This window comes from Leucopleurus acutus (genome assembly GCF_964270905.1).
Source record: "Leucopleurus acutus genome assembly, chromosome: 7".
NCBI lineage: Eukaryota > Metazoa > Chordata > Mammalia > Artiodactyla > Delphinidae > Leucopleurus > Leucopleurus acutus.
This window is the reverse complement of record NC_139150.1, coordinates 69716345-69743707: the sequence shown is the minus strand read 5'-3', so window position 1 is coordinate 69743707 and position 27363 is coordinate 69716345. Positions and strand designations below refer to the sequence as shown.

Genomic DNA, 27363 nt, shown 5'->3' with positions numbered 1-27363 from the left:
TTGCATGAGTACTAAGGTGAGTATCTAGAATGAGAAAAGCCCTAAACATTTGAAGCAGATTAATATATTCACTATCTCAAATCTCATTGGCTAAAACTGAGATCATGACATCCAATCTCAACCTGGCATATGTGTGCATCAGGGATAACTCATCACATTTTTCTTCCTCTTGTGAGTTACTAAATGGCATACAGAGGCAATGAAGCCATGCTATCCCTAAAGTTTTCTCTCTTCTGCCTATGCCAAGCATGATTTTTATCCTCTCAAGCCATTTCTTCCTCTAAAGAGCTCACCAAAGTTGTCATCCTTCCTATCAGCAGCGCCACTGGGCTCTGATGAGTGACACCCAGACATTTAAACTCAAAAGCTGCTTCAGAAGGGAGTTATTAAAATTCAAATGAGCTGGGCATATTGAAGAAGAAAACACTTGTTTGCATGCACACCTCCACATTTGGCCATCCCATTTAGACCCATAGAGCAGGGTCTGGTTTTGTTTTTGTAAATGGGCTTCCGAGGCGGAGGTCAGCCTCCCACGGCCTCCACTCCTCTGGGGTCATCATTAGTAATGGGCAAGGCTGAATGGATTTTCCTCTGAATCTAGTCAGTAAACCTGACAAGAAGGCAGCCCTCTCCCACAACCTGAGAATGCCAAAAATGTGACTGGTAATATGGCATTTTTTAAATATTTCATTTATTTGTCTTAAAATAGCTTTAATAGTAAGATTTTACATAATGTTTCTGATGTCAATTTCACCTGATTTTTCAGTTTTAGAACAGAATACTTCCTGTTGTACCATGACTGCATAATCATAAAAATATTACATTTAACAAAATTTTCCACAAGATTCAGAGAAAATTCATTTCTGTTAAGAAATATGAATCTAGGGAGCCAAATGACATTTTAGTCACTAGAAAAGAAAAAGAGTATGTCTTTCATTTGGTCTTAAGAGTTTTATATTTCATGGAAATATCTCACGCTATCATCATTTAAAAATTTTATAAGATATCAGTGAGCAAACTAACAAAAAATAGAGCAAAAATATATGTTCCTAGAATTATTCTAGCCATGGAAATTTTAGATGTTCCTTTAGTAAGAATTCAATTTCCTCCTAATGGAGACATCTCTGTACTTTAAAAACACTTAATTTATGGCAATATAAACAATTAACTCCACATCATATATATGACATGTTCATATATAAACATATCTTGTAAAACCATGACATAACCTTATACCAATTTTTACTGAGGATATGTAAAAGCAAATTATGCTAAGTCGCGACCTGAGGATAATATGCACAATTTCTAGAACTGCAGAAACTAAGGGAATTCATGTCCAACCTATGAAAGTAGTTTACAATCTGGAAGCTCCAGGGATTTCTGTACCCAGTGGAAACTTAGACAACGGACATGACTTTTAATGTCCCTTCCAATGGTGAGATTTTATCCTTCCATGACCTTCATTAATCAATGACTTCAGATGTCTCCAGATGTCTTCATTTTAATTGGTTTAAAAACTTTTTTTCCCCTAAAACTGGGATGGTCTTGTTGTAATACAGGCACTGATTTTGCCCAGACTGACACAGCCAACCCAACGAAGAATGAAACTAGCACACATCAGTGAAAGAATATTACATAAAACTGGTTCCTGAGCCATGACATGCTCATTTCAGATCCATTTTTTCCTCATAGCATGAAATGGCAGGTGTGTATCATTAAAGAGCATTTATTTGATAGTTTATGTGGCATTATTTTGACTCCAGTTATAAACAAAAGGCACTCAATCTCTGTCTTTAGGTTGTGTGTGGCAGCAAAAAAGAATCACAAAGGGACAACTGGTGCAGAGAAAAAGAACAGAAACTAAAATTAAGAACTAGAGCCAGTGATTCCAACAACACAAAGTGATCACACAAGGTTCAGGGAGAAGACTTACCTCCAAGTCTGGTCCTGGAATACAAACAGCACCCATGTGTGTTTTCTCTTTTTAGGTCACACTCACTTGAAATTGACAAGAAAAGTAATGTGCGCTTATACTTTCGAAATGGCCAAAAGGAAGATTAAGATATTCACATGTCCCCCAAGATCACATATGGTAGTTCCAACAGTACACACAGTGTGTATGTTTATGTACCACTTAGTGTAGTTGGTCTCCTAGTCATCTCTACTGCAAAGATGATCTGGCAGGAGAAATTATTCACCCCTTCAGATTTGTATTGTTTAATTCTACAGAAGCAAGCTGAGGGCACACAAACTTGACATGTAGACAGTATGATAGAGTTCAAGAAATGTGCTCACTTGCCTTTTTTTCCTCCTGTAATGAAGAAGCCAATGGATGCTCTAATAAAACTGCTTTCAGGCAAATAGCTATAGTCCGTAGGAACTGTGGAGACAGAAAATGATCAAATTAACCAATGAACCTGGTGGGACTAATGAAGGAAAGATAATGATCTCATGCTGCCATATCAACCTAGAGACAAAGCAGAAGTGTTTATGCCATTAATCTCAGAACAATACTCTGTGGTTGCAACTAATTCTATTAGGTTAAGTGACTGGCCTTGAAGTCATCACTTAGGCTATGCACGCAAATCTATAACGGTGGTAAATCTAGAGGAGGCTGAAAAACCACAGAGGACAAAAATTGTACTGAAGTGGTTTAAAAAAACCCTTTTCCACTTTGGCACATCAATGAGCTGCAATCCAGTGACTTCCTCTGTGTCAGCAAGGAGTCTACTGGGCTTCTAGGATGAGACCACCATTCTCTGGGCTATTTCAGGGCACCCTAAGTCAGATACATGAACTATGCAAATACATCAATCAGCATTAATATCAGCTAGTCTCTTACTTCATAAGGCAGGGACCTCTATGTGACCAACACGTGCAAATAACCAGATGTGCCTGCTGACCTGGAACAATGAAGGAGTGACATTTATACTTGTTGAGTCCTGGGAGTTTCCCAGATTCTTTTCCTCCCAGTTCCACATAATTGTTTCATGAAATGTTTTTTACTGGGATAGATGGCTCAACTTTTCCAGACACACAATCATGTTGCTCCAAAGAACCTGGGTGTAAGATGATTCACTACGACCTGCCTTCAGTATATGTGGGCCAGACCGTGTACTCCACAGTGTAACAATTAAAAGCCTATGTGGAAAAGCAAAAGCCTGACATACACATGCTATTTTACCAGGACCTTGTGAGAGCACTGCACTTCAAAACTAGCAATACCAAGGGTTTCTAATATGACTACTTTTTTTTTCCTTTTCCAGTTTTAATATGACAGCTTCTAGTTGTCTGAAGTTCATTATGTTGGGAATGCTGTGAAACCATGTCCTATTTCTATAGCTGAGGAGTGATTGAAAATGAGGGAGACAGTAATTATAGTAGCCCATGGTAATGCTGTCTGTAGACTACCTGTCAGGGGATATGTGAAACTAGGTTTTAATGAGGAATCTTTGGTACCTAAACCTCCCTGGCATGAGTCCAAGAGAGCCAGTGGTCAAAATTCTATAAAGAGCAAGGAGTAGCCATAGGTCCCAGTGCATTACAGTGATGCCTTCCCCGGAAGATCTCCAAGTACACACATAAGTTAAGCATGTGGGAACTGCAAATATTTTTATTGCTTTTATTAAAAAGCTGGAAATAGAAAAAGCCTTGTTACATTAAGACCTAGGATTTTAATTCCAAGGCCAAGGAGATATACATCTTTAAAAGTACTTACCCAATTATTTTCTCAAAACCAGGAGCCAGAAGAATTCCAGCCATATATGAAGAGTTTTTTAATGAAATACGAATATTATACAAACTATGATTACATCTAGTAAAATAAAAAGAACTCTGTTCCAAGCTTCAAGGGTCTGATTCCTAGTTTCTGAATTTCTCATTAAGCTTGTACCTAAGTCATGTAATCTTTCTGAGCCTCGGGTTCTCCATTTGTAAAATATGGGGTTAGACTCAATGTCTAAACCGATCTCCAAGGAAGGCAGAGAGAAAGAGTGAAAAGAGCATGGGCTTTGGCGGCCGACAGATCTTAGTTCAAACCGCATGTTTACCATTTACTGCTATGTGACCCTGGGCAAGTCAGGAGACCTCTCCACAGTCCATTTTCCTCTGATGTAAAAGAGGGACAGTAATATCCACCACCGATATTACTGTGCTTGGGTAGCTGTGAAAATTAACTCTCTTAACAAAGCACATTGCCCCACGTCAGCAATCCCTCCTTCCAGCTCCAGTGTTCTATGACTCCAGTCTTACCCGAGGTTCTACTTTGATTTGAGGACAGAGTAGACAGATGAAGATGTCCTAGAAGCCAGATTGCATTTGACTGAAGACCAATCACCCCAGACACACTGATGACCTATAAATGAAATGTAACAGTTCAATGATGGGGCAAGATCCAAATTCTATTCAATACAAGGCCACTCACAGGAGGTCACTAATCTTTTATGAGGTGGTGGCTTGGCTGGTAATGAGATATACAAGATGTACTATCAACTGTCTAGTATACTAAACGTGGGACATAGAGGTGATCAACAAGTGTTGCTGAATGAATGAATGAATCTATCAGTCATGATGGAACGTACCAGTGGTTGTCTCAGTTTTCACTGAGACAGACTGGTCTAAGGGAATTTTCAAAAAATGAGAAAAGAAAATCCAAAAAGTAAAAAGAGGTGATAGTTGCTTAAAACTGAAGTACCTTTAAAAGTAGAAGGAGATACTATTTTGCTCTCTTCTTTGAATAATGCTCTATTACTGTTTTATCATTCATAATAAGATTTTTAAAATAATAGTTTTCATTTATAGATTTTCCCCCCAGTTACAGCAACTTATGTTTCAGTAGAATTTTTTTTGGAGAATATTCATATTCATACATGCAAAACAGAGTTTCTTCTGTTCAGAAATTTGTTTGCTTTTAAAACCATGAATTCCTAAAACTTCTTTATGTGGTGAGTATTATAACCAGCTATATTTTGCAAGAATGAAAACAAGTATGCTAAGTGAAAAGCCTAGGATACAAAGTTCTACATATGATAAGAATACAACTATGCAGAGAAAATAAGAATGCTTAAAAAGAAATATGACCAAATATTAGTAGCAGCTGCTTCAGGTTGGGAGGAACATCATTGATATTTTTTCAGCTTCTTTCATCCTGTAATTTTAAGTTTATTCAATGAACATCGTGATTTTTTAAAAATAAAAATCTGAAAATATAAAATCATTTCTCAGCAGATGGACATGTTTATTCTTTAGACAAGGAGAATGCTGACCATAATTTACCCAAATACTTTTACCAGTGACATCTGAACTAGTGCCTCTTGACCATTCTGCTTAGATATATGCCCTGCCCTTTGACTGTCTTCCACTTTTCCTTGTCTGGAGGGCCTGACATTCTTTGCAAGGTCAGGTTTTAATTTTTAAGAGAAACCAGTGCCAACTTAACTCAAAAATGCCAGCTTTCTTTTTTTCCAGAGGTGGTGTGTGTTGATCAGCAAATTATGCAGGGCCGTAAGCCATGCTCCAATGACCCTTGAACTCACCATGAATAACCAGAGATTTTCCCATTGTCTAAGTAAAACAGTTTATATCATGAAAAAGAAAAAAGACCACAAAGGGGAATATCTGTTTTCCCACTCAACGGTCTGAAATTCCCCTTCTCACCTGAGTTAAAGTTCTAATGACTTCATTAAGTCTGCCTTGAAAATGAGAGGACTGGATGGCTTCTGACTTCAGCTGAAAGAAAAAGGAGAAATACCCATCCCGCATCCCCCCAGAAGTAAATAATGATATTCCCAGTGTATGAGTTACCATCATCTAAGCTGTGAAATAATTTATCATTATATTCTTATATTTCAAAAACAAAAGCTGTGAGCTCCTTGAAGGCAGTGCCCATGCTTTATGAAATCACTGATTTCCTAGCACCAGTTCAGTGTGGCATGTAGCAGTCACGTAATAAACCTTTACTGTATGAGCAAAGGAACACCTTAGAATTACTTGTAAATTTACATATACATATGTCCACTACACAAAACATTTTAAAGTGAAAGCATAATTACATAGATATAAACTTAAACATCGCAGATGCAAAATGGAGTCTCTTATGAATGGCTTTTTAAATTTCTTAGGATCCAATCACTTTTCTCATTCAGAGAATTTTGCAGAAAGTAGATAAGTTGACTAGGTTTAATTCCTACAAACCAAATAAAATAAGGAACATATCTCTATAGAGAGAATTCCTGACCAAGAGCAATTTTCCATATATAAAGGCATTAGAAAGCCCAGTGTAAACAATACCATGATCATATATTGTTCTTTCCTTAGCATACTGAGATATTGGGTATTCTTTTCTTGCTGTGACTATGTACACATTTAGGTTTCTTCCCCCACCCGCCCCCCCCTTTTTTTTTTTTACCTGCATTACATCCCCTTCAGAGCCTACCAAGGCCACCATGCCATGAAGAGCTGCCAAACACAGCATTGTGGAGGTGCCCTGAAAACAAAGCATCAGAATATGTCAAGAGGGAAACAGTCCTTGGGTTGGAAGTGGATAAAAATTATATCAAAGAAAAACAACTGGCCAAAATGGTACTAAATTTGTAGGGTCAACACAACCTGTGTCACTGAACTGAGAACGGCAGCTGACTTGAATAAAGTAACAGGTTAAAGTTGTTAGATTCTAGGTGGTTTCTTGTCGTTTTTTTATTTTTCAAAACCACAGTGTTGTTTTAAAATTAACACACTGACAAAATAGCCAGTTAAAAAACAAAACTATAATGGTTAACAGGATGTATCATTTATAAGGCATTAAAAATACATGTGTCTTGGGGGAGATTGGTTTAAGATGGCGGAGTAGAAGGAAGTGCGCTCACTCCCTCTTGTGAGAACACCAAAATAATAACTAACTGCTGAACAATCATTGACAGGAAGATATTGGAACTCACCAAAAAAAGATACCCCACATCCAAAGACAAAGGAGAAGCTGCAATGAGATGGTAGGAGGGGTGCAATCACAATAAAATCAGATCCTGTAACTGCTGGGTGGGTGACTCACAAACTGGAGAACAATTATAACAGAGCAGTCCACCCACTGGAGTGAAGTTTCTGAGCCCCACGTCAGGCTTCCCAACCTGGTCTGGCAACGGGAGGAGGAATTCCCAGAGAATCAGACTTTGAAGGCTAGTGGGATTTCATTGCAGGACTTCGACAGGACTGGGGGAAACAGAGACTCCACTCTTGGAGGCCACACACAAAGTAGTGTGCGCATCAGGACCCAGGGGAAGGAGCAGTGACCCCACAGGAGACTGAACCAGACCTAACAGCTAGTGTTGGAGAGTCTCCTGCAGAGGCGGGGGGTGGCTGTGGCTCACCATGGGGACAAGGACACTGGCAGCAGAAGTTCTGGGAAGTACTCCTTGGCGTGAGCCCTTTCAGAGTCCACCATTAGCCCCACCAAAGAGCCTGTAGCCTCCAGCGCTGGGTAACCTCAGGCCAAACAACCAACAGGGAGGGAACTCAGCCCCACCCAACAGCAGACAACCGGATTAAAGTTTTACTGAGCTCTGCCACCAGAGCAACACCCAGCTCTACCCACCACCAGTCCCTCCCATCAGGAAGCTTGCACAAGCCTCTTAGAAAGCCTCATCCACCAGAGGGCAGACAGTAGAAGCAAGAAGAACTACAATCCTGCAACCTGTGGAACGAAAACCACATTCACAGAATGATAGACAAAATAAAAAGGCAGAGGACTATGTACCAGATGAAGGAACAAGATAAAACCCCAGAAAAACAACTAAATGAAGGGGAGAACGGTAACCTTCCAGAAAAAGAATTCAGAATAATGATAGTGAAGATGATCCAGGACCTTGGAAAAAGAATGGAGGCAAAAATCGAGAACATGCAAGAAATGTTTAACAAAGACCTAGGAGAATTAAAGAACAAACACCTAGAAGAATTAAAGAATAAGCAAACAGAGATGAACAATACAATAACTGAAATTAAAACTACACTAGAAGGAATCAATAGCAGAATAACTGAGGCAGAAGAACGGATAAGTGACCTGGAAGATAGATTGCTGGAATTCACTGCTGCAGAACAGAAGAAAGAAGAAAGAATGAAAAAATGAAGAAAACCTAAGAGACGTCTGGGCCAACATTAAATGCACCAACATTCGCATTACAGGGGTCCCAGAAGGAGAAGAGAGAGAGAAAGAACCCGAGAAAATATCTGAAGAGATTATAGTCAAAAACTTCCCTAACATGGGAAAGGAAATAGATACCCAAGTCCAGAAAGCACAGAGAATCCCAGGCAGGATAAACCCAAGGAGAAACATGCCGAGACACATAGTAATCAAATGGACAAAAATTAAAGAAAAAGAAAAATTATTAAAAGTGACAAGGGAAAAACGACAAATAACGTACAAGGGAACCCCCATGAGGTAAACAGCTGATTTCTCAGCAGAAACTCTACAAGCCAGAAGGGAGTGGCATGATATATTTAAAGTGATGAAAGGGAAGAAACTACAACCAAGATTACTATACCCAGCAAGGATCTCATTCAGATTCGACAGAGAAATCAAAAGCTTTACAGACAAACAAAAGCTAAGAGAATTCAGCACCACCAAACCAGCTCTACAACAAATGCTAAAGGAACTTCTCTAACTTCTCTAAGCAGTGTTTCTTGGGAAACACAAGAGAAAAAAGGACCTACAAAGACAGACCCTAAACAATTAAGAAAATGGTAATAGGAACATACATATCGACAATTACCTTAAATGTGAATGGATTAAATGCTCCAACCAAAAGACACAGCCTTGCTGAATGGACACAAAAGCACAACCCGTACATATACTGTCTACAAGAGACCCACTTCAGACCTAGGGACACATAGAGACTGAAAGTGAGGGGATGGAAAAAGAGATTCCATGCAAATGGAAATCAAAAGAGAGCTGGAGTGGCAATACTTATAACAGATAAAACAGACTTTAAAATAAAGACTGTTGCAAGAGACAAGGAAGGACACTACATACTGATCAAGGGATCGATCCAAGAAAAAGATATAACAATTATAAATATATATACACCCAATACAGGACCACCTCAAAAGATAAGGCAAATGCTAACAGCCATAAAAGGAGAAATTGACAGTAACAGAATAATAGAGGGGGACTTTAACACCTCACTTACACCAATGGACAGATCACCCAGACAGAAAATTAATAAGGAAACACAAGCTTTAAATGTCACAATAGACCAGATAGATTTAAGCGATATTTATAGGACATTCCATCTACATGGAATGGAATGTAATCTGTACATTCCAGATTACACTTTCTTCTCAAGTGCACACAGAACATTCTCCAGGGGAGATCACATCTTGGGTCACAAATCAAGCCTCAGTAAATTTAAGAAAACAGAAATCATATCAAGCATCTTTTCCAACCAAAACACTGAGATTAGAAACAAATTACAGGGAAAAAAACATAAAACACACAAACACATGGAGGCTAAACAATACGTTACAAAATAACCAAGAGATCATTGAAGAAATCAAAGAGGAAATCAAAAATACCTAGAGACAAATAACAACAAAAACACGACAATCCAAAACCTATGGGATGCAGCAAAAGCAGTTCTAAGAGGGAAGTTTATAGCTATACAATCCTACCTCAAGAGACAAGAAACATCTCAAACAAACAGTCTAAACTTACACTTAAAGGAACTAGAGAAAGAGGAACAAACAAAACCCAGAGTTAGTAGAGGAAAGAAATCATGAAGATTAGATCAGAAATAACTGAAAAACAAATGAAGGAAAGAATAGCAAAGATCAATAAAACTAAAAGCTGGTTATTTGAGAAGATAAACAAAACTGATAAACCTTTAGCCAGACCCATCAAGAAAAAGAGGGAGAGGACTCAAATCAATAAAATCAGAAATGAAAAAGGAGAAGTTACAATGGACACTGCAGAAATACCAAGCACCATAAGAGACTACTACAAGCAACTCTATGCCAATAAAATGGACAACCTGGAAGAAATGGACAAATTCTAAGAAAGGTATAATCTTCCAAGACTGAACCAGGAAGAAATAGAAAATATGAACAGACCAATCACAAGGAATGAAATTGAAACTGTGATTAAAAATCTTCCAACAAACAAAAGTCCAGGACCAGATGACTTCACAGGTGAATTCTATCAAATATTTAGAGAAGAGCTAACACCCATCCTTCTTAAACGCTTCCAAATAATTGCAGAAGAAGGAACACTACTAAACTCATTCTACGAGGCCACCATCACCCTGTTACCAAAACCAGGCAAAGATACTACAAAAAAAGAAAATTACAGACCAATATCAGTGATGAATATAGATGCAAAAATCCTCAACAAAGTATTAGCAAACAGAATCCAGCAGCACATGAAAAGGATCATACATCATGATCAAGTGGGATTTATCCCAAGGATGAAAGGATTCTTCAATATAGGCAAATCAATGTGATACACCATATTAACAAATGGAAGAATAAAAACCATGTATTTTTATGTTTTTCAAGTCCTAGCCACAGCAATCAGAGAAGAAAAAGAAATAAAAGGAATACAAATTGGAAAAGAAGAAGTAAAACTGTCACTCTTTTCAGATGTCACAATACTATACACAGATAATCCTAAAGATGCCACCAAAAAACTAGAGCTAATCAATGAATTTGGTAAAGTTGCAGGATACAAAATTAATACACAGAAATCTCTTGCATTCCTATACACTAACAATGAAAGATCAGAAAGAGAAATTAAGGAAACAATCCCATTCACCACTGCAACAAAAGGAATAAAATACCTAGGAATAAACCTACCTAAGGAGGTAAAACACCTGTACTCAGAAAACTATAAGACACTGATGAAAGAAATCAAAGATGACACAAACAGATGGAGAGCTATACCATGTTCTTGGATTGGAAGAATCAATATTGCGAAAATGACTATATTACCCAAAGCAATCTACAGATTCAGTGCAATCCCTATCAAATTACCAACGGCATTTTTTACAGAACTAGAACAAAAAATCTTACAATTTGTATGGAGACACAAAAGACCCCGAATAGCCAACGCAATCTTGAGGGGAAAAAACGGAGCTGGAGGAATCAAACTCCGTGTCTTCAGACTATACTACAAAGCTACAGTAATCAAGACAATATGGCACTGGCACAAAAACAGAAATATAGATCAATGGAACAGGATAGAAAGACCAGATATAAACTCACACACCTATGGTCAACTAATCTATGACAAAGGAGGCAAGGATATACAATGAAGAAAAGACAGTCTCTTCAGTAAGTGGTGCTGGCAAAACTGGACAGGTACATGTAAAAGGATGAAATTAGAACATTCCCTAACACCATACATAGAAATAAACTCAAAATGGATTAAGGACCTAAATGTAAGACCGGACACTATAAACCTCTCAGAGGAAAACATAGGAAGAACACTCTTTGACATAAATCACAGCAAGATCTTTTTTGACCCACCTCCTAGAGTAATGGAAATAAAAACAAAAATAAGCAAATGGGACCTAATGAAACTTAAAAGCTTCTGTCCAGCAAAGGAATCTATAAATAAGACGAAAAGACAACCCTCAGAATGGGAGAAAATATTTGCAAACGAATCAACATACAAAATATTAATATCCTAAATACATAAACAGCTCATGCTGCTCAATATTAAAAAAACAAACAACCCAATCAAAAAATGGGCAGAAGACCTAAATGGACATTTCTCCGAAGAAGACATACAGATGGCCAACAAGCACATGAAAAGCTGCTCAACATCTCTCATTATTAGAGAAATGCAAATCAAAACTACAATGAGGTATCACCTCACACCAGTTAGAATGGGCATCATCAGAAAATCTATAAACAACAAATGCTGGAAACAGTGTGGAGAAAAGGGAACCCTCTTGCACTGTTGGTGGGAATGTAAATTGATACGGCCACTATGGAGAACAATATGGAGGTTCCTTAAAAAACTAAAAGAATTACCATATGACCCAGCAATTCCACTGCCAGGCATATACCCAGGGAAAACCATAATTCAAAAAGACACATGCACCCCAATGTTCACTGCAGCACTATTTACAATAGCCAGGTCATGGAAGCAACCTAAATGCCCATCGACAGACGAATAGATAAAGAAGATGTGGTACAGATATACAATGGAATATTACTGAACCATGAAATGGAACAAAATTGGGTTATTTGTAGTGACGTGGATGGACCTAGAGACTGTCAAACAGAGTGAAATAAGTCAGAAAGAGAAAAACAAATATTGTATATTAATGCATATATGCAGAATATAGAAAAATGGTACAGATGAACTAGTTTGCAGGGCAGAAATAGAGACACACATGTAGAGGACAAATGTATGGGGGGAAGCAGGTGGTAGTGGTGGAGGTGGGATGAATTGGGAGATTGTGATGGACATGTATACACTAATATGTATAAAATAGATAACTAATAAGAACCTGCTGTATAAAAAAATAATAATAAAATTAAATTAAAAAGGAAAAAAATGTACATGTGTCTCTTTCATTTGAAATTGCCTATTCTTTTATGGTTAAGCTATATATCTTGGCAGCACCTATAAATGGTCCAATAAAGTAGCTCTTTTTCCTTTATAAAACTATAAAATAACATGCAGGAGGTCCTTCTACCTCTGTTAGAACAATTCTGATCCAGGCAGGGAGCAGTTTGTTGCCCAAGTCTTCAGCTTTTCCATGTCCACACACAGACAAACCATGAACTATGTTTCCTAACGCCAGGGCAAAACCTGAAGTCTGTTAAAAATAAATTAAAAGAAGAGGTAAGAAAAAAAGAATGGCACAGATCAGGAACGTTCATATACAGCAAAACAAGCACATTTAAGGGCTCCCTTTCCTATAGACACATTCTGTTTCCATCTGAAAATCAGAGATTTGCAGATTTTTAAAATCTACACCAGTCTGCAACAGAAACTGCAGTCTAATTGTATGGAATTTGGCTTCAGTTAGTCGTTTATTTTAGGAAAAGAATACTGCACTACTGATTGACTTGGATCAAACAATCCAAATTCTAAGAAGGAGGTTAGGGTGAAAACACCAAGGTAAATCACCCAAGCCCAGTCAACCCCCAAACAAGAGGAGAAAATATTCTATAATGAGCACAGCATATGCAAACTTCTATATTTTGGTGTTTGCAAAATCTATTCTTTTTTTTTAATTTTACATTAATTTAATTTTTTATTGAAGTATAGTTGATTCACAATGCAAAATCTATTCTGACTGTAAGTGAACAGGCATACAACCATAAAATAATAACAATACAAGACAGCACAGGCTTAAAACCTGGACTGAATCCTGCAGTAACCCACTATGGCCAATATTAAGACTTTGGAGAAATCTAAAAAACAAAGAACTGAGCAAACAAAATACAAACAGGGAAATTCTAGAGCCTGTGTGATCAGAGGGAACATTTTTGTTTCAATTTTTTAAAATTATGGTAAAATACACATAACATAAAATTTACCATCTTAACCATTTTTAAGTGTACAGTTCAGTGGTATGAAGTACATTCATAATGCTGTGCAACCATCACTCCCATCCATCTTTAGAACTCTTTTCATCTTGCAAAACTGAAATTCTGTACCCATTAAACAATAATTCCCCATTCCCCCTCCCTCAGCCCCTGGCAACCACCATTCCACTTTCTGTCTCTATGCTTTTGACTGCTCTAAATACCTCATATAAACAGAATCATACAGTGTTTGTCTTTTTGTGACGGGCCTATTTCACTTAGCATAACGTCCTTGAGGTTATCCATGTCATAGTGTATGTCAGAATTTTCTTCCTTTTGAAGGCTGACTAATATTTCAGAGGGAATATTTTAAGGGTATTTCATTTAAATTGCAGGAATCTAAATTTTCTTATATATTTAGTCAGGAGCAGAGTTTCTCTGCCTTGAACTTGCTGAGGCTTTACTTTATCAGATTACTCTATGTATTCCTATCGTTACGAATTTTTGTTTCCAGCCTTACATAACTCTTATATTCCCTAGCCACGTGTTTTAAGATTTTATAAATACAGAGCAATAGCTGGAGAGCCAGTAAAGACTTTTGTACTCAGACCAAAAAAGAAAAAATGTCTATAGGGGATAAAGAGAGAAAAAGATGTCTGTGGATACTGGCTATAGCTGTGGACAAGACAAGAGTTAGAAGTTCCTCAGTTCCGGGCACAAACCATACCACATTATAGTCTAATTCAGAGTAAATTAGAATTAAGACTTAGCAGCAGCCTGAGACCCACTGAGAAATAACCAGAAATTCCAACCTGCTGGTTGTTCTCCACCAACAGTTGAAGCTTATTCATAATATCTTCAGCCTCTACAGCCTCAATAATTCCGGCACTGAATGCGGATGTACATACACAGCTGAGGGTATAGGCAAGGACCTGAGAAGAAAAGACAAGAGAAACACGTGTTTTCATGAGGGGAAATAAAAGAACACGGTTTAGTTGACACGAATATTTTGTCAAACTTATCCCTGGCATAAGGTTTGGATTCGAGTATACCCACCATAGACGGGGCATTGTTTTGCTGCCTAGCTTATATTTCATAACAATATTATGAGATGGGGGTCATTATGGCTACTTTCTGGAAAAAATCTTCGAGGCTCAATTACACATAGCTAGCAAGTGACAGAGGCGAGATTCAAACCTGGGTCTTTAGACGCTAAATCAAAAAGTTCCCTCAACAGTAGAAGTAGATTTTCATCACCAGTGGATACAACTAATGGCCATGTGCTCTGATCCAAGGCCAAACTGGAGAGGAAATTCAAAGCAGTGAAACGCTGCTACACGAAGATTCCCTAGTAGAAGTAGTGGAACATGACGGACGAGAAAGGTGGGTTTTAGAGTCGGATAAATTGTGTAAAATAGGGATAATACTACTCACTTCAGAGCACGGGTGTGATTTTAATAAGCAAATGAATAAATAAATAGATGAATAAATGAACAAATTATAATTTTTTTTTAAATGTTGGGAGTAGAAACAATACTTGAGTGTATATCCCAAATTGACCACTGACTGGCTAAGTAACTTTAAGCAAGTCACTCCAACTATTTGAGCTTCCGTTTGCCCAAATCAAGGTTATTCATCCCTCCCTGCTACCTTGCATTTTCATGATGAATCCCTTCCTCACAAAGATGCTGTTAAGACAAAGTAGAAATGTTCAACTCCTCACACTGATTGATAACAGCATGAAAAAAAGAGGCAGTTTCTAAGGTAGAAATTGGATAATAAAAATCAGAGGGGAGGAACAACCGAAATTGCTTGCTCGAGGATTTCTAAATCAAACCATCAAGGCAGACAGATGCATCAAATATAAAAACCTTGCTTTCATTTATTAATCAAATTGCTCCGTGGTTGTAACATTTTCTCCTTCGGCTTAAAAAAAAAAAGTACTTTCCAACTGTGCTCTGCACTGCTTTAAAAATGGAAATGTGATGCATGTCTTAGAACAAAACTGCAACCCTCTGTGCCCCAAAGAAATTCACTGATTCAACAAGTCCTATTGCTGAAAGCAGAGGAGCTGAGCAGGGAAACACAGCAGCCATTATGTGCTCATCAATAGCTCGTGGGCAGGCCGGGGGAAAATAGGATCTGCTCTAATGAGACGGAGAATCTAGTGAGGCCAAGAGGTCGGCCCAGGCTCCTCCCAGAGAGAAGAGCCCTGCAGCGGCGCGGCTTCACCTGGGCTCACAGACACACAGGCCTCAGATGTCCTGCTCAACCCAGTCAACACACAGACCAGAGCCCAGGATCCCAATTCTGCATATTTTTACACCATCACAGAAAAATCTTTTCATTAAGTGTGGTGAAGGGAATTTCCTCAATAATTTTTCATGCTTAACTGACATTAAAAAAAATCAAATGCCTTTTCGATCCGCAGTTTCTTAAGCTTATTCCTGGCCATTTCTTAAAGTTATACTTGGATGGAGGCTAATTCTAAAAATTCTCCATTTAACCTTCCTCCAGAAATTGCAGCTCTTCTTAGAAACTGCCTTCTAGTGATACTGAGTTAGGTTTTTGTATTCACTAAAGGCTCTTATATGCCACATGTAAGTCTAACTTGATTTAAATAGCTGCACTATTTGAAAACCTTATGATCTAATGTAGGTTGTTTGCCACTCAGATTTTCTCCTTAGCCCAGCTGAAATTGAGGAAGGATTTAATTTCAGAGTTACCAAAACAGGAGAAGTAGAAAATAAGCAGCAAGAGGAAAACAAAAGCCAGCAGAGGGAAGGAAACTGGAACGTTGGTCTCCTACCTCCTGAAAGGTTCTGCTCTGGCCCCCGCTGTCATCTAGGTACACGGAGAGCTTCCGAAGCGAGGCTGCCACGTGAACTCGCGACTCTGTTCGGCTACTGTGGCTCATGAGGGACAGGACAAGTCCAACTCCCAGTACACAGCCCGTGCTTGGATGCCAAAAAGAGATGAGGAGTGAAAATCGTAAGAAATCCACGCCATTGCTCTTCACTTATCATGGGAGTTACCAGTGCTCTACAACCCGAGGTAAGATGGCTGGATTCTAATTCTGCTGCCTGGTGTACAGGTGTATTCCATGACCAACGCCCCCCCCCCCCCCCCATCAAAATGTGTCCGTGGCCCATGCCAGTGCTATGTACCCAATGGAGAAAACAAATAAATACATGAAATAGTTTGACAAACTCTGTAAGAGAAGGAGGCATAAAAATTAATCAAACCAGTTCTATCTCTGCACTTAGAGAAATGCCGTGGTCCTCTCTCCACTGACTGCCCCCCCCCCCAATCATGCTGAGTGCACTATGATTAACTGCATAAAGAGAGAAGAGCCTAAATTTCAGGATATGAGCTGAGGCCATCTGATTAATAACGGGGGGAGGAGGGGCAGATAAATGCAAGGCATAATTACGAGGTACTGCTAAGTGCTTCATGTTTCCTAGTCAACTTCAACAAGTGGAATTTCTGTCTCAAAGAAACTGTGTATTTGTCTGTGCACAATGACATTAATCCTCTTCTCCCCTCTGATCCCTCCGAGTACCACTGGGTCAGAAGAGAAAATGGACAAATGACAGGCTTGTCAAAAGTTACCCCATGTGACAATTCAATTGGAATCTTGGGCTTTGTGCCCCAGTTCTCCTGAAAGAATCCATATCCATTTAAAGAAAAGAATTGTTCTCCCAGAAAACTTCTAGTTCGTGTGATAAGATAAATGTGGCTTGGGGGTAATTTTTTACTCTTTTGAAAAAGTTTTTATCATCATTGTTGTTTTTCAAGTTGAGGAAATGCTGACTTTTTCAGAAATCATCCTCACTCTGGTTTGGCTTGCCTCTCTTCCTGATATCTACTGCTTAAGAAGACATTCCAGGGCATTTCTCCAATAACATATTTCAATGCCCGTATGTTATGTCATTTTGCTCTTATATAGCATCTATCGCTTTGGCTGGCGTCAAGACCTTCAGATAGTTTCCTGAACATGTTAGTTACTTCCCCTGACACCTCTGTGCCAACGGAGCTTCCACATCCGATGAGAGATGCCCAAGAGGATGGAGAGGCTACAGGATTCGCTCAAGGTCACGCAGAGAGTTTCCAGCAGAGCATGGACAGAAGACAGGGTTTTTTGATTTCCAACCTTCTGTTCCAACTGCCAAACCCAGGCCCCTCCCGGCACCCTGTGTGATGCCACGATGGAATGATTATGAGAAGGCAACATGCCTCAGGTGTGTTTTCCTAGGTTCTATTGCACAACGACCTGGCATTAGAAAATCCTTTGTCAGGAAGCTACTGCAGCAATAATCCAAGTCAGGCAGAACTGCTGTTCCTGCTTACATGAACTTAACAACCAGCTCAACTAGCATAATGCATATTTCAATGAGTTAAATCAGCATCTAACATCTGAACACTGTGTGCTTTTGAGACAAATCACATTTCTGAAAGAGGAAAGGCTGCTGCTGATTAGAATGGATTTAAAGTCTTTGTTTTCATTTAGACTCTACAGGAAAGGTTTTTTTTGGCCATCTTTCTATATTGATGCATATGAAAACCTGAAATCAGCCCAAAGATATAGTTAGACAAATATCATTTAATACTTTAAAATTTAACTTTTGCTCCCTCTTTAATTATGTAACTGCTATTTATGCTTAGGATTTCAAATGTTACTTCCTCAGGGATACCTGCCCTGGCCCAGCAGGGAATCTCCTTAATATTTTCCCATAGTACCTTGTACTAATTTACTTCAGACAATTTTAATGATACACTCCGATGAAGATTATCTGGGAGCTGATTTGATTACTGACCACATCCTTCACTAGCTTGCAAGCTCCATGAGGGTAGGTACCTTTTCTGTTTTTTCCTCACTACAGTATTTGTGGCACCTAGTAACACTGCTTGACAGGGAGAGGCATTCAACCAACATTTACTGAATGCTGAAGAACTGACCAAATTCTCTTTAGTTTCAAGAGAATCTAAAGTGGAGAGAAAAATCTATAGGGGGGAACCCCCCCCCCAAAAAAAAACCCAAGGCTTGATTTTCATGTTCAGTTGGAGGCAAAATTTATGAGTGGTAAAATTCACTGAATATATCATCCAAGATTCAATCAAGAAAACTCGATTTCTATTTTTTGCCTGACTAATTTAAGAAAGAGGTGTCAGGTTTATGAGGCAAAAAGATTCTTCTCAAAGCTCACTTAACTACTGGGGTTCATCTTCTTCGAATAATAGACAGGTCTTGCTTTTCTGGCTATCTGGGCACACAAAAATCTCTACCCCTGGACTGAAGCTCCTCTCTCACCATCTCAAGGCACATGGGCACAAAGGTCTAGAAAAAGACATCCCGGTTTCTAGTTTACATTTACCTAAAATATATCACAGCAGAATTATTCTTGGGCAAGGTTAACAGTCACTAACGATTCTATTCATTTGGTTATTAGCTGACTGTTATGATATACGAATATATAGTCTAACTAAGTACATATGGGTGCCAACAAAAATACGTTAGATTGTGTGCCTCTGTTGACCATCTGAACTGTTTCCTTCTACTTTGTCTCATTTGTTCCAGCATGTACAAGAAGGTAGTCCTAAAGCTTCATTCCTGATGTTCCCTGCTGACTTCCAAATCTTCTACATTTTAATGTGTGTATCTTTTGTCCTAAGTCTTAAAGATTCTTCTAGGTGCTTAGTTCAGCATATCTGCACATTTCCCTCATTCTAGCTTCACTGCTCTACCAGCTCTAAACCAAGAATAACTTGGGCAGAGATAGCTTTCACATCTTTCTGTCCACTGAAAACAAAAAGGACTTAAGTGTTGGTGTCCTGAACAGATGAAATAAATTGTGTTAGATATAAAATTGAGGTTTGGGAATTGCTAACATAAATCTCCTATAAGAATACTAATAAATGATAAAGAGGATGATATGCCCCATTATGTCATTACTTATTTGAATCTCTTATCCAAGTGTATTAAAATATCACTGGCAAAGGAAATTCTGAGTCTTAAAAGCTATGCTCATAATTCCGATATGTGTGTTGCTATATCAACTGGGACATGATATATTTTTCTAAAATTAACAAGAGATGAATCTTCAATTCCCTAGTTTATTGTAGGCTATTCTGCAGATTAAGTACTAGGCCATCTAATAATTAGTTCTAATAACAGTTAACATTTGTATAGTGCTTTGCCCTTTACAAAGTGCTATACAAATGTTATCATATTTGTAAAAGCTCAACAGTAATTAACCAATGCTCAGGTCATTGATGGATAACATCACTAGTTATGGCTGTGAAGATTGAAATGGTGTAATACGTACCACTAGATGGCAGCAAAATGTAAGTGATAGGACCCCAAACACCACACCAGGTGCTCGGTTCTCTCAGCAGGGACACATCCATTAAACCAAGGAAGCGTGGTAAATTTGCTCTGGGTGAATTCTATCACTCGAGATAGCACGCTCCCAGATCTATTAACTACCTTTGGGTAACGCCTCCGATATTTCAGGTGAGAGAGGTCTGCCCCGGACTCCTGCAAGCTCATTGGATGGGGGAATACTTTATGCTATGAACCAGGTCTGGGCCTAGTTAGAATCTCTCTTCTGCTTTCAATGATAGACAACATCCACATGTCAGAAAAAATAATCAACACCACACTGTCAAGTGTCAAACTGCTTTCTTTCTACTGAAATGTGTTCTCCATGCTGTGCTAAGCAAGAGAAAGCAAGCTGGTTTTGAAGTCAGACTACCTAGGTTTCTCTCCTGGCTCTGCCACTTAGTGCGTGACCTTGAACCAGTCTCCTATTTTAGACTCACGTTCTTCATCTGTAAACTGAAGTGATGGTGACTCCTGCTTTAGTATCAATATTTAGGTTGTAATCAGGGCTTAATTACATGAGAAGCGGATGTGAAAAGGCCTAGCAAAATATGGCGCTGCTCAGTAAGTATTAGTGGAACCCAAAACCAACGAGAGACCTACCTAAGCGTGGACACCCACAAAGCATTAGAAATGACAAAATACTAAACTTCATTAACTAGGAAAAACACAGTTTGGAGAGAATAGAGGGAGGGTTTCTTGAAGGACCTGGGCTTCTAATTGGCACTGAAAGGCAAGCAAGATTTTACTAAATGGACAGGAAATTTCTGACGACCCTATTCTACTTGAATCTGCAGGCTCAATACCCTATGGAGGCCCACCTTTCCTTCTCCCAAACACATGTTTATTAAGAAGGTAAGAATCAAGAAAGAAGGTAAGAATGAAGAAACAAGAACCTTCTTAATATAAAAAGTTAATTTTAAAGTTACATATGCTTAGACATATGAAGGTTGTAAATGCATAAATGCCCATACTTTGGATAATTCAGTTATCCGCGTGGCCCTCCCTTCACTCAAACAACCTTCCTGCAAACTCATGGAGCTGATACGTGAGAGTCACTCCTGATTGTTCCAGCTGGCTGAAAGTGTGCAGCATGTTAATCACCATTTTCTCCCCAGCTTTATAATACCCTGAGCTACAGATATGTTGGACACCTTTGTGGGAAGGCAGGAGAAAGAAGGAAGAGGGGGAGAGGGGACAGGAAAGGACAGAAACTTACCTTACTCCTTGGCTGTAAAAGGCAGCACCACCAACACATGAATTAGGCTCAAAAAACTCAACTCTTCACCGGCCCCCTGAACAGTTAAATGACCCTATCCCTTCCATTAATCATTTTCTAAATTTAAGAGACTTGAATCATGCCACCGAACTCTCTTTGCCCATACTCAAAACCACACTCTTAACACATCATTTCATCTCTGACGTGTTCAACTTTAAAGTGTGATAAAGTGAGTGTGTTTCAAGCATTCTTATCCAACCTTAGCCTGCATGTGAAAGATCTCATAACTACCACCTACTAAGTGAAGATCTGACTTTATTTACACATGATGAAATACGTGATACTTTGCAGTACTTCTACCATTTATGCTTTTGTTAGTCTGAACTTAACAGGCTACATCCATGAATGTAACTTTAGATCATAAGTTCCTAAAGGCCAGAAATTTAAACACTGATTTTTTTGGTAAACACTGATTTAACTCATATTTGAACAGTGCCCATAATAGCATGAAGTAAATGAGTTAATAAATTGGAGGTTAGTGCTTATACTCTGTTGAGTTTCCTAGTAACTTCAACCCCAGAAGATCCAAACCTCAAGTTCCAAAACATAGGGAAATCCAAAAAGGTACAATCCAGGTTCTCAATGGTGTCAATATTTCAGAAGGCCTAATAAAACAATATGTATCCCACACAAGCCACATGGATGAGTTAAAACATTCAATGCCTCACTAAATGAGTACGTTTAACACCATTTTGTTTTGTATTTTCTGATTATTCCTTTTTGTTTTTGTTGTTTTTCATGACTGGAATGAGAAAATAAATTAACTCTTAAGATATTTAGTTTAACAGACAAAATATTTTAAAAGCATGAAGTTTGCGGGGAGAAGGGATCTACTAATATTGAGGAGGTTGGGAACCTCTGGTGTAACCTCTGCTTGTTTCTATTTTGATTCCTCTGACATTGGATTTCATAGGGAAATCCAAATCATGAGTCAAAGACTCTCTTAGTCAAATCAAATTGAAAGAATATTTTCAGCAGATTTTAAAAAGGTTGTCATACATACAAGTCCCCAGATAGATGCCTCATATGGTAAAGTACAAGACAGAATCTAAGGTATGGGTAACTTAATGACAGCCACAAAATGACATTTGTTGCTTTGTATGGAAACAAACCGCCTATTTCTGAAACATGGGTTTCAGAACAAGTAAGCTTTAATTACAGATTTTTTTTATTACTACTGAAATCTCTACACAAAGGAATTCAAGACCGGGTCCTACAAATATTTCACCATAGAATGTAAAATTTATGGCAAAGAAAGAACCAATCTCTGAGTATCAGAGAAGGAACGGAATCAACATACTTGTATTCAAGACTAGTGTCAAAGCAGCAATTTTCCAGGGCATCCAAAGACTTCATCAGAAGAAGGTTCATCTGTTGGCCAGATATATCACTGGGTAAAGACCAACAGGGAAAAATGAATTATTTAAAATCATTCAACTGTCCAAAATATTTACTATGTAATATTTTGCTCTCAATATTTTATTGAAAATGCATTTCTTTAAAAAACATATAAAAGTAGCAAATAACAATATTGATGATTCACATATATTTTGTAGACAGAGAAACTGAGTCAGAGAATTTATTCAATAATTGGGTTTCTGTACATTATAATCACTTGCAAACCAATAAACCCTAAAACTGCTACTTTTGCATTTTCTCAGTTCATTCAAATTTTAAAATCACTGAAAAATAAGAACAAAGCTCAGAATTCCAAAAAATTATTTCTAGGAATGCTAAGGTGATTTTCTTCAGAATATTTACTAATCCATTAAGCTGATATTATCAATAATCATTCCAAATCTTTCTTGCAAAGGCTATAACTTCTGATTTCATGTCTCAAATATGGAAGTTTTCAGTTCTATTCTTTTTTTTTTTTAAAGGGGGGTAAAACCCAGCCCTATATTTTTCTGCCTTTATACAGTAATTGATGTGGTTTTTGTAATTGTCTTGGTGAGAACTATGACTTTTAGAGTAAAAAACTTAAAAGGTAGGTCTACGTCTGTTTTTTCAGGCAGAGTTGTGGGCTTCATCACCGACACTTTATTATCAAGGGGTCCCTACATGTCAGCTCTCCTGCTGCTGCCTCAGACCATGCTGAGTGGAATGCAGCCCCAGGAATGCCAGCCAGCCAGAGCGCACTTTAAATAATATCTTCTCCAACCAAGACTATAGTGGTTTTGCCTGAGGTGAAGGAGTACATTTTGCAATGAGAAAACATGCACACAGGTACACACAATTTTAATAGCTTTAACTAAATAAGTCCTATTATAGTTGTTCTCTGGAGTAAAATGTACTTAAATATCCTAAACAAATGCTAAAGAGATCCTACTAGTATCCTCTGGGAGTTATGACAGAAGCAAGCTTTGGAATAATATACTTTTCTGAATAAATTCTAGACTGGAATTTAATTTCAGGAGATTTTTCATAAGCCTCAGCAAAATAAAATAAAATAAAATAAAATAAAAAGAAAGATGGATTGAATGTCAAAATTCTTTGCTACAAAGTGATTTTTCATTCTTGATACCAAGATATTGTCCTGATCCTATTCTCCTAAGGGGCCACTTTGGGCTACTTATTTGATGTCATTGATTATTCAGAGTTAGTAGCCCTCAAAACACTTACTTTAATCTTAGAAAAATAGAAATTTTCTCCAAAAATGTCATTATCTGGTGAGACTGTCATTATCTAGTAAAATATTTATTAGTACTAAAAGGCAAATATTTCAGATTCCTCTGCTCTATGAAATTAGGAAGGTGGGAACCATGAATAATTATATTAATGGCTGCAGTACTAACACACCAGGCAGAAGGAGAATGCTATCAAATACAGGATCATTATGGCAAAGTTAAAATCTGCAGTTATTCTGTGGGCAGGCCGCCTCAGGAGGAGCTTCCTGGTGTCCTTCCCCAGGGTTTCCTGCAGGTGCAAAGTCAAGTAGGGTAGATAGGGGTGGAAGGCAATCTAGGAACCAGAAAGGATGCTTTAGGGGAATCACCATAGGTTTCTCCAGGTAGCATAATTAAATTAACCACAAATGTAAGCTTGTCAAGCCCTAAAACCAGCAGCATCTCCTCCTAAACTAAGGAAGAAGGGAGCCAGAGCCAGGATAGGATGAAATGAGTTGCCTGGAATTAAACTGCCATGGCTCATTTTTAGTTGTAAAACAAGTAGCTTGAAAAGATGCTGAAGAAAGAACATGAACACAGATGGTGAAGAGACCGCCATTTGTAGCATAGAAGCAAAGGGGAAAAAAAAAATCACTTTCACGTTTTAAGTCTATAAAAATACTTTGTGTTCTGTCCCACACACAAGACATGTAACAGTCAATTCACATGCAAAGGGCAGCTTTTTGTTCACGTCCAGAACCAGGCCTGTGTATACTAATACTGGTGAATAGAACAAAATGAATATTCTGGAAATGTTTCATTTATGATCACAAAGACGAAGCCAATCTTCCCAAATCATCCAACAGATGTTTCCAAGGGCTGAAAATGATCATCTGAAATACAGTATTTCCCTAGATCAATAGCAGTTCTCATAAAGGTTTCACATATGGATGTTTGCACAAAACTATGTAAATTACAAATGTAAACTTAACCACTGGTTTCAAACAGAAATCTAAATATAGCATAATATCACCCAATTTACCCACATCAACACCATTTCTTGCTTTTGGACAGACAATTTCTGCCAACTAGGGAAGCTTAAGGACGGCTAACATCAGAACAGAATGCCTCTCCCCACAATCCCTACTATTTCCAATGCAGGAAAATGGGGCTGAAATTCCAAATCAGTGACATCTAACTATTCATGATCCCCAAATACTCATGTTGTACCACAGTACAATCAATCTGGATATATAAAATTCTAAGATCGGTAATAAAATAAAGAATAAATATAACGAGCAACAAAACTAAAGTAGATGCGTGCACCAGAAAACTTTCCCACTTAGTGGAATTTTCCACCTGGGTCTTTGATATTCTATTAGCTCCATTCAAGAGTAAAGCTAGCAGTCTAAAAATGAGCAATCAAACTGAATAAAGCACACAGTACAATATGCAGAGATTAAGACTCTTTAAGGATTACGAAAATGTAGCCAGGGCGCAGGATAAAAGCAATATTTAAAACTGGGTACATGCAGTTCTCAGGTGATTCAGTGATTCCCGCACCCTCAGGCACAGGGGTACCCCGATCTTTTCCTCCCATTTTATTGTGATATCAACAAAGAATAAGTAATTACTTTCACCCTTATAAAACAGAGGGGAAAAAAAGAAGCTTTTTAAAATTTATAGCACCATATGATTAGACTTTCCTCATGTCTATTACACATGGCTTTCATCTAAGCATGAAATGATTTTCAAGTAATCAATCACTTTAAAAAGAGGAACCCTTAAAACACATTAATGTCTATGTGATGGTATTTTAGAGAGACAAATTCATTCATAAAGGAGAATAAAGGATCAAGCTGCACATCTCAAAAAGTGGAGCACCACAAATTGCTCAGATATAATGTGTGTGTGTGTGTGTGTGTGTGTGTGTGTGTGTGTGTGTGTGTGAGAGAGACAGAGAGAGAGAGAGAGAGAGAGAGAGAGAGAGAGAGAGAGAGAGTGTGTCGGGGGATGGGGGGAGAGAGAGGGACAAATCCTCCACGTAAGTCACAAAGAGGAAAAACAGGAATATTTTAATAAACTGTACCTGAGTTTCTCCTCACACAAGCGAGAGAGAAACATCCCCAAAGCAAGGCCCATGTGGATTTGCACGGCTTGAGACTCATCAGCACTTGGTTTCCCAGGTAACCTGGCAGTCAGCATGTTCAGGATTTCCTCAACCTTCTCTTTGCAAGAGATAATGAAAACTGGCACAAGGAGAGACAAAGCCGTGGCGGCCGCAGAACGTGCAATGGCACTAGCTGTGTTTTCACCAGAATAGGATTTCTAGGACATGCCAAAGAAAGAAAACAGGGGGTTGGCCTTTTGTTTAAAACATGAAGGACGCACACCTATCACAAAAGCGCTATACAACAGTGCAAGCTTCTCCTAAACCCACCCTTGCCACCCAAAAAAAAAATTTTTTTTAATAAATCTATTTCTGTGTTTACCTACGGGTTACCTTCTTACTCTTAGTAAAACAATTGGCTACTAAGCAATCGGTTGACTAATAATACCCTTTTAAATTTGAAAAACCAAGTTACAAGTGTCTCCTTTTAAAGGGTGTGAATTCCCTCACTATAAAGCCTGAAACAATATCAGTGTTTTCAAAGCCTACATGTGTATATAATGAGAAACCCCAAGTGAAGCTATCCAAGCTTGCAGAAACCACCAAGCCACATCATAAATGTCCAGAAAGCCAGGAGTTTTCTCGGAGAGAAAAGAAAAGGGGTTAGGGTGAGGGCAGCTCAAGTTTAGTTACAGAGGGATAAGTGTAAGTTTGGCACAGGGATCTATTGGCAGGTCTCCCAAAATTTTTGGTGGGAACGCTTCCCAGTAGATGGATTATTTCCTACAGGGGGTTAATTCCTTTTAATTAAAAAGGAAGTTGAAATCCTAAAAGCCTCTGGTTACAAAGCAATAACCAGCTATTCAAAATGAAACGGAGAGCTCTATATGCTCCTTTCCTATATGTAATTACGGGAAAAGAAATGAATAACAACCCTAATAAAATGACAGGGCAGCTGAATGTGAACAGTTTCTACGAGAGTCCTGTGTTAGAGAGCTCCACCAGACATTATATAATTTATAAATATGTCTCAAGTGGGGAAGAAAGACCGTTTATCATTCCTCAGTATTACCCACTTCAAATTTTCAGACACACCATAAAGGCCGTGTTGTCCCTTGCAGTCAAAACACATTAAAAAGTGTTTTTAATTCTATACTCGTTTGCTCTCTAAGCTTTAGTACTTTAAGGATAAAAAGCAACATGAACTAAGGGATTCTTTAAGTTAATATAGCACTATTACAATGACGATACTACTCAAAATGACCCAGCTGCTAAGACAAGGGAAATAAAGAAAGTAGCTTTTGAAACAGGGCTTTGAAAAAGTATAATAATGCAAGAATCACAAAGGTAAGAGGCAACCCCGAGCTGGCTAGTAAAGACATTATTCTTATTGGATTGCAAGAACTAAGCAGCGCTATTAGAAGTCTAATACAATATCCTGTCCTGCTGAATATCTGAA

General features: G+C 38.2%; 1 protein-coding gene across 2 annotated transcripts in view; it reads right to left on the bottom strand.

Annotated features, from left to right (window-relative positions):
* FOCAD (focadhesin) overlaps nt 1-27363 on the bottom strand; it is a 310232-nt gene that overhangs the window by 38217 nt on the left and 244652 nt on the right. Inside the window, exons 26-34 of one of the 2 annotated variants that reach the window (XM_082843138.1) lie at nt 25884-26122; nt 22489-22578; nt 16337-16484; nt 14340-14459; nt 12690-12812; nt 6407-6484; nt 5656-5727; nt 4252-4354; nt 2300-2380 (exon numbers count right to left, since the gene is read on the bottom strand). In XM_082843138.1, the coding sequence (XP_082699264.1) occupies nt 2300-2380; nt 4252-4354; nt 5656-5727; nt 6407-6484; nt 12690-12812; nt 14340-14459; nt 16337-16484; nt 22489-22578; nt 25884-26122 (1054 nt within the window). Of the gene's footprint in view, nt 1-2299; nt 2381-4251; nt 4355-5655; nt 5728-6406; nt 6485-12339; nt 12813-14339; nt 14460-16336; nt 16485-22488; nt 22579-25883; nt 26123-27363 lie in introns of those variants that run through there. The other variant, XM_082843135.1, reaches the window with a different exon arrangement.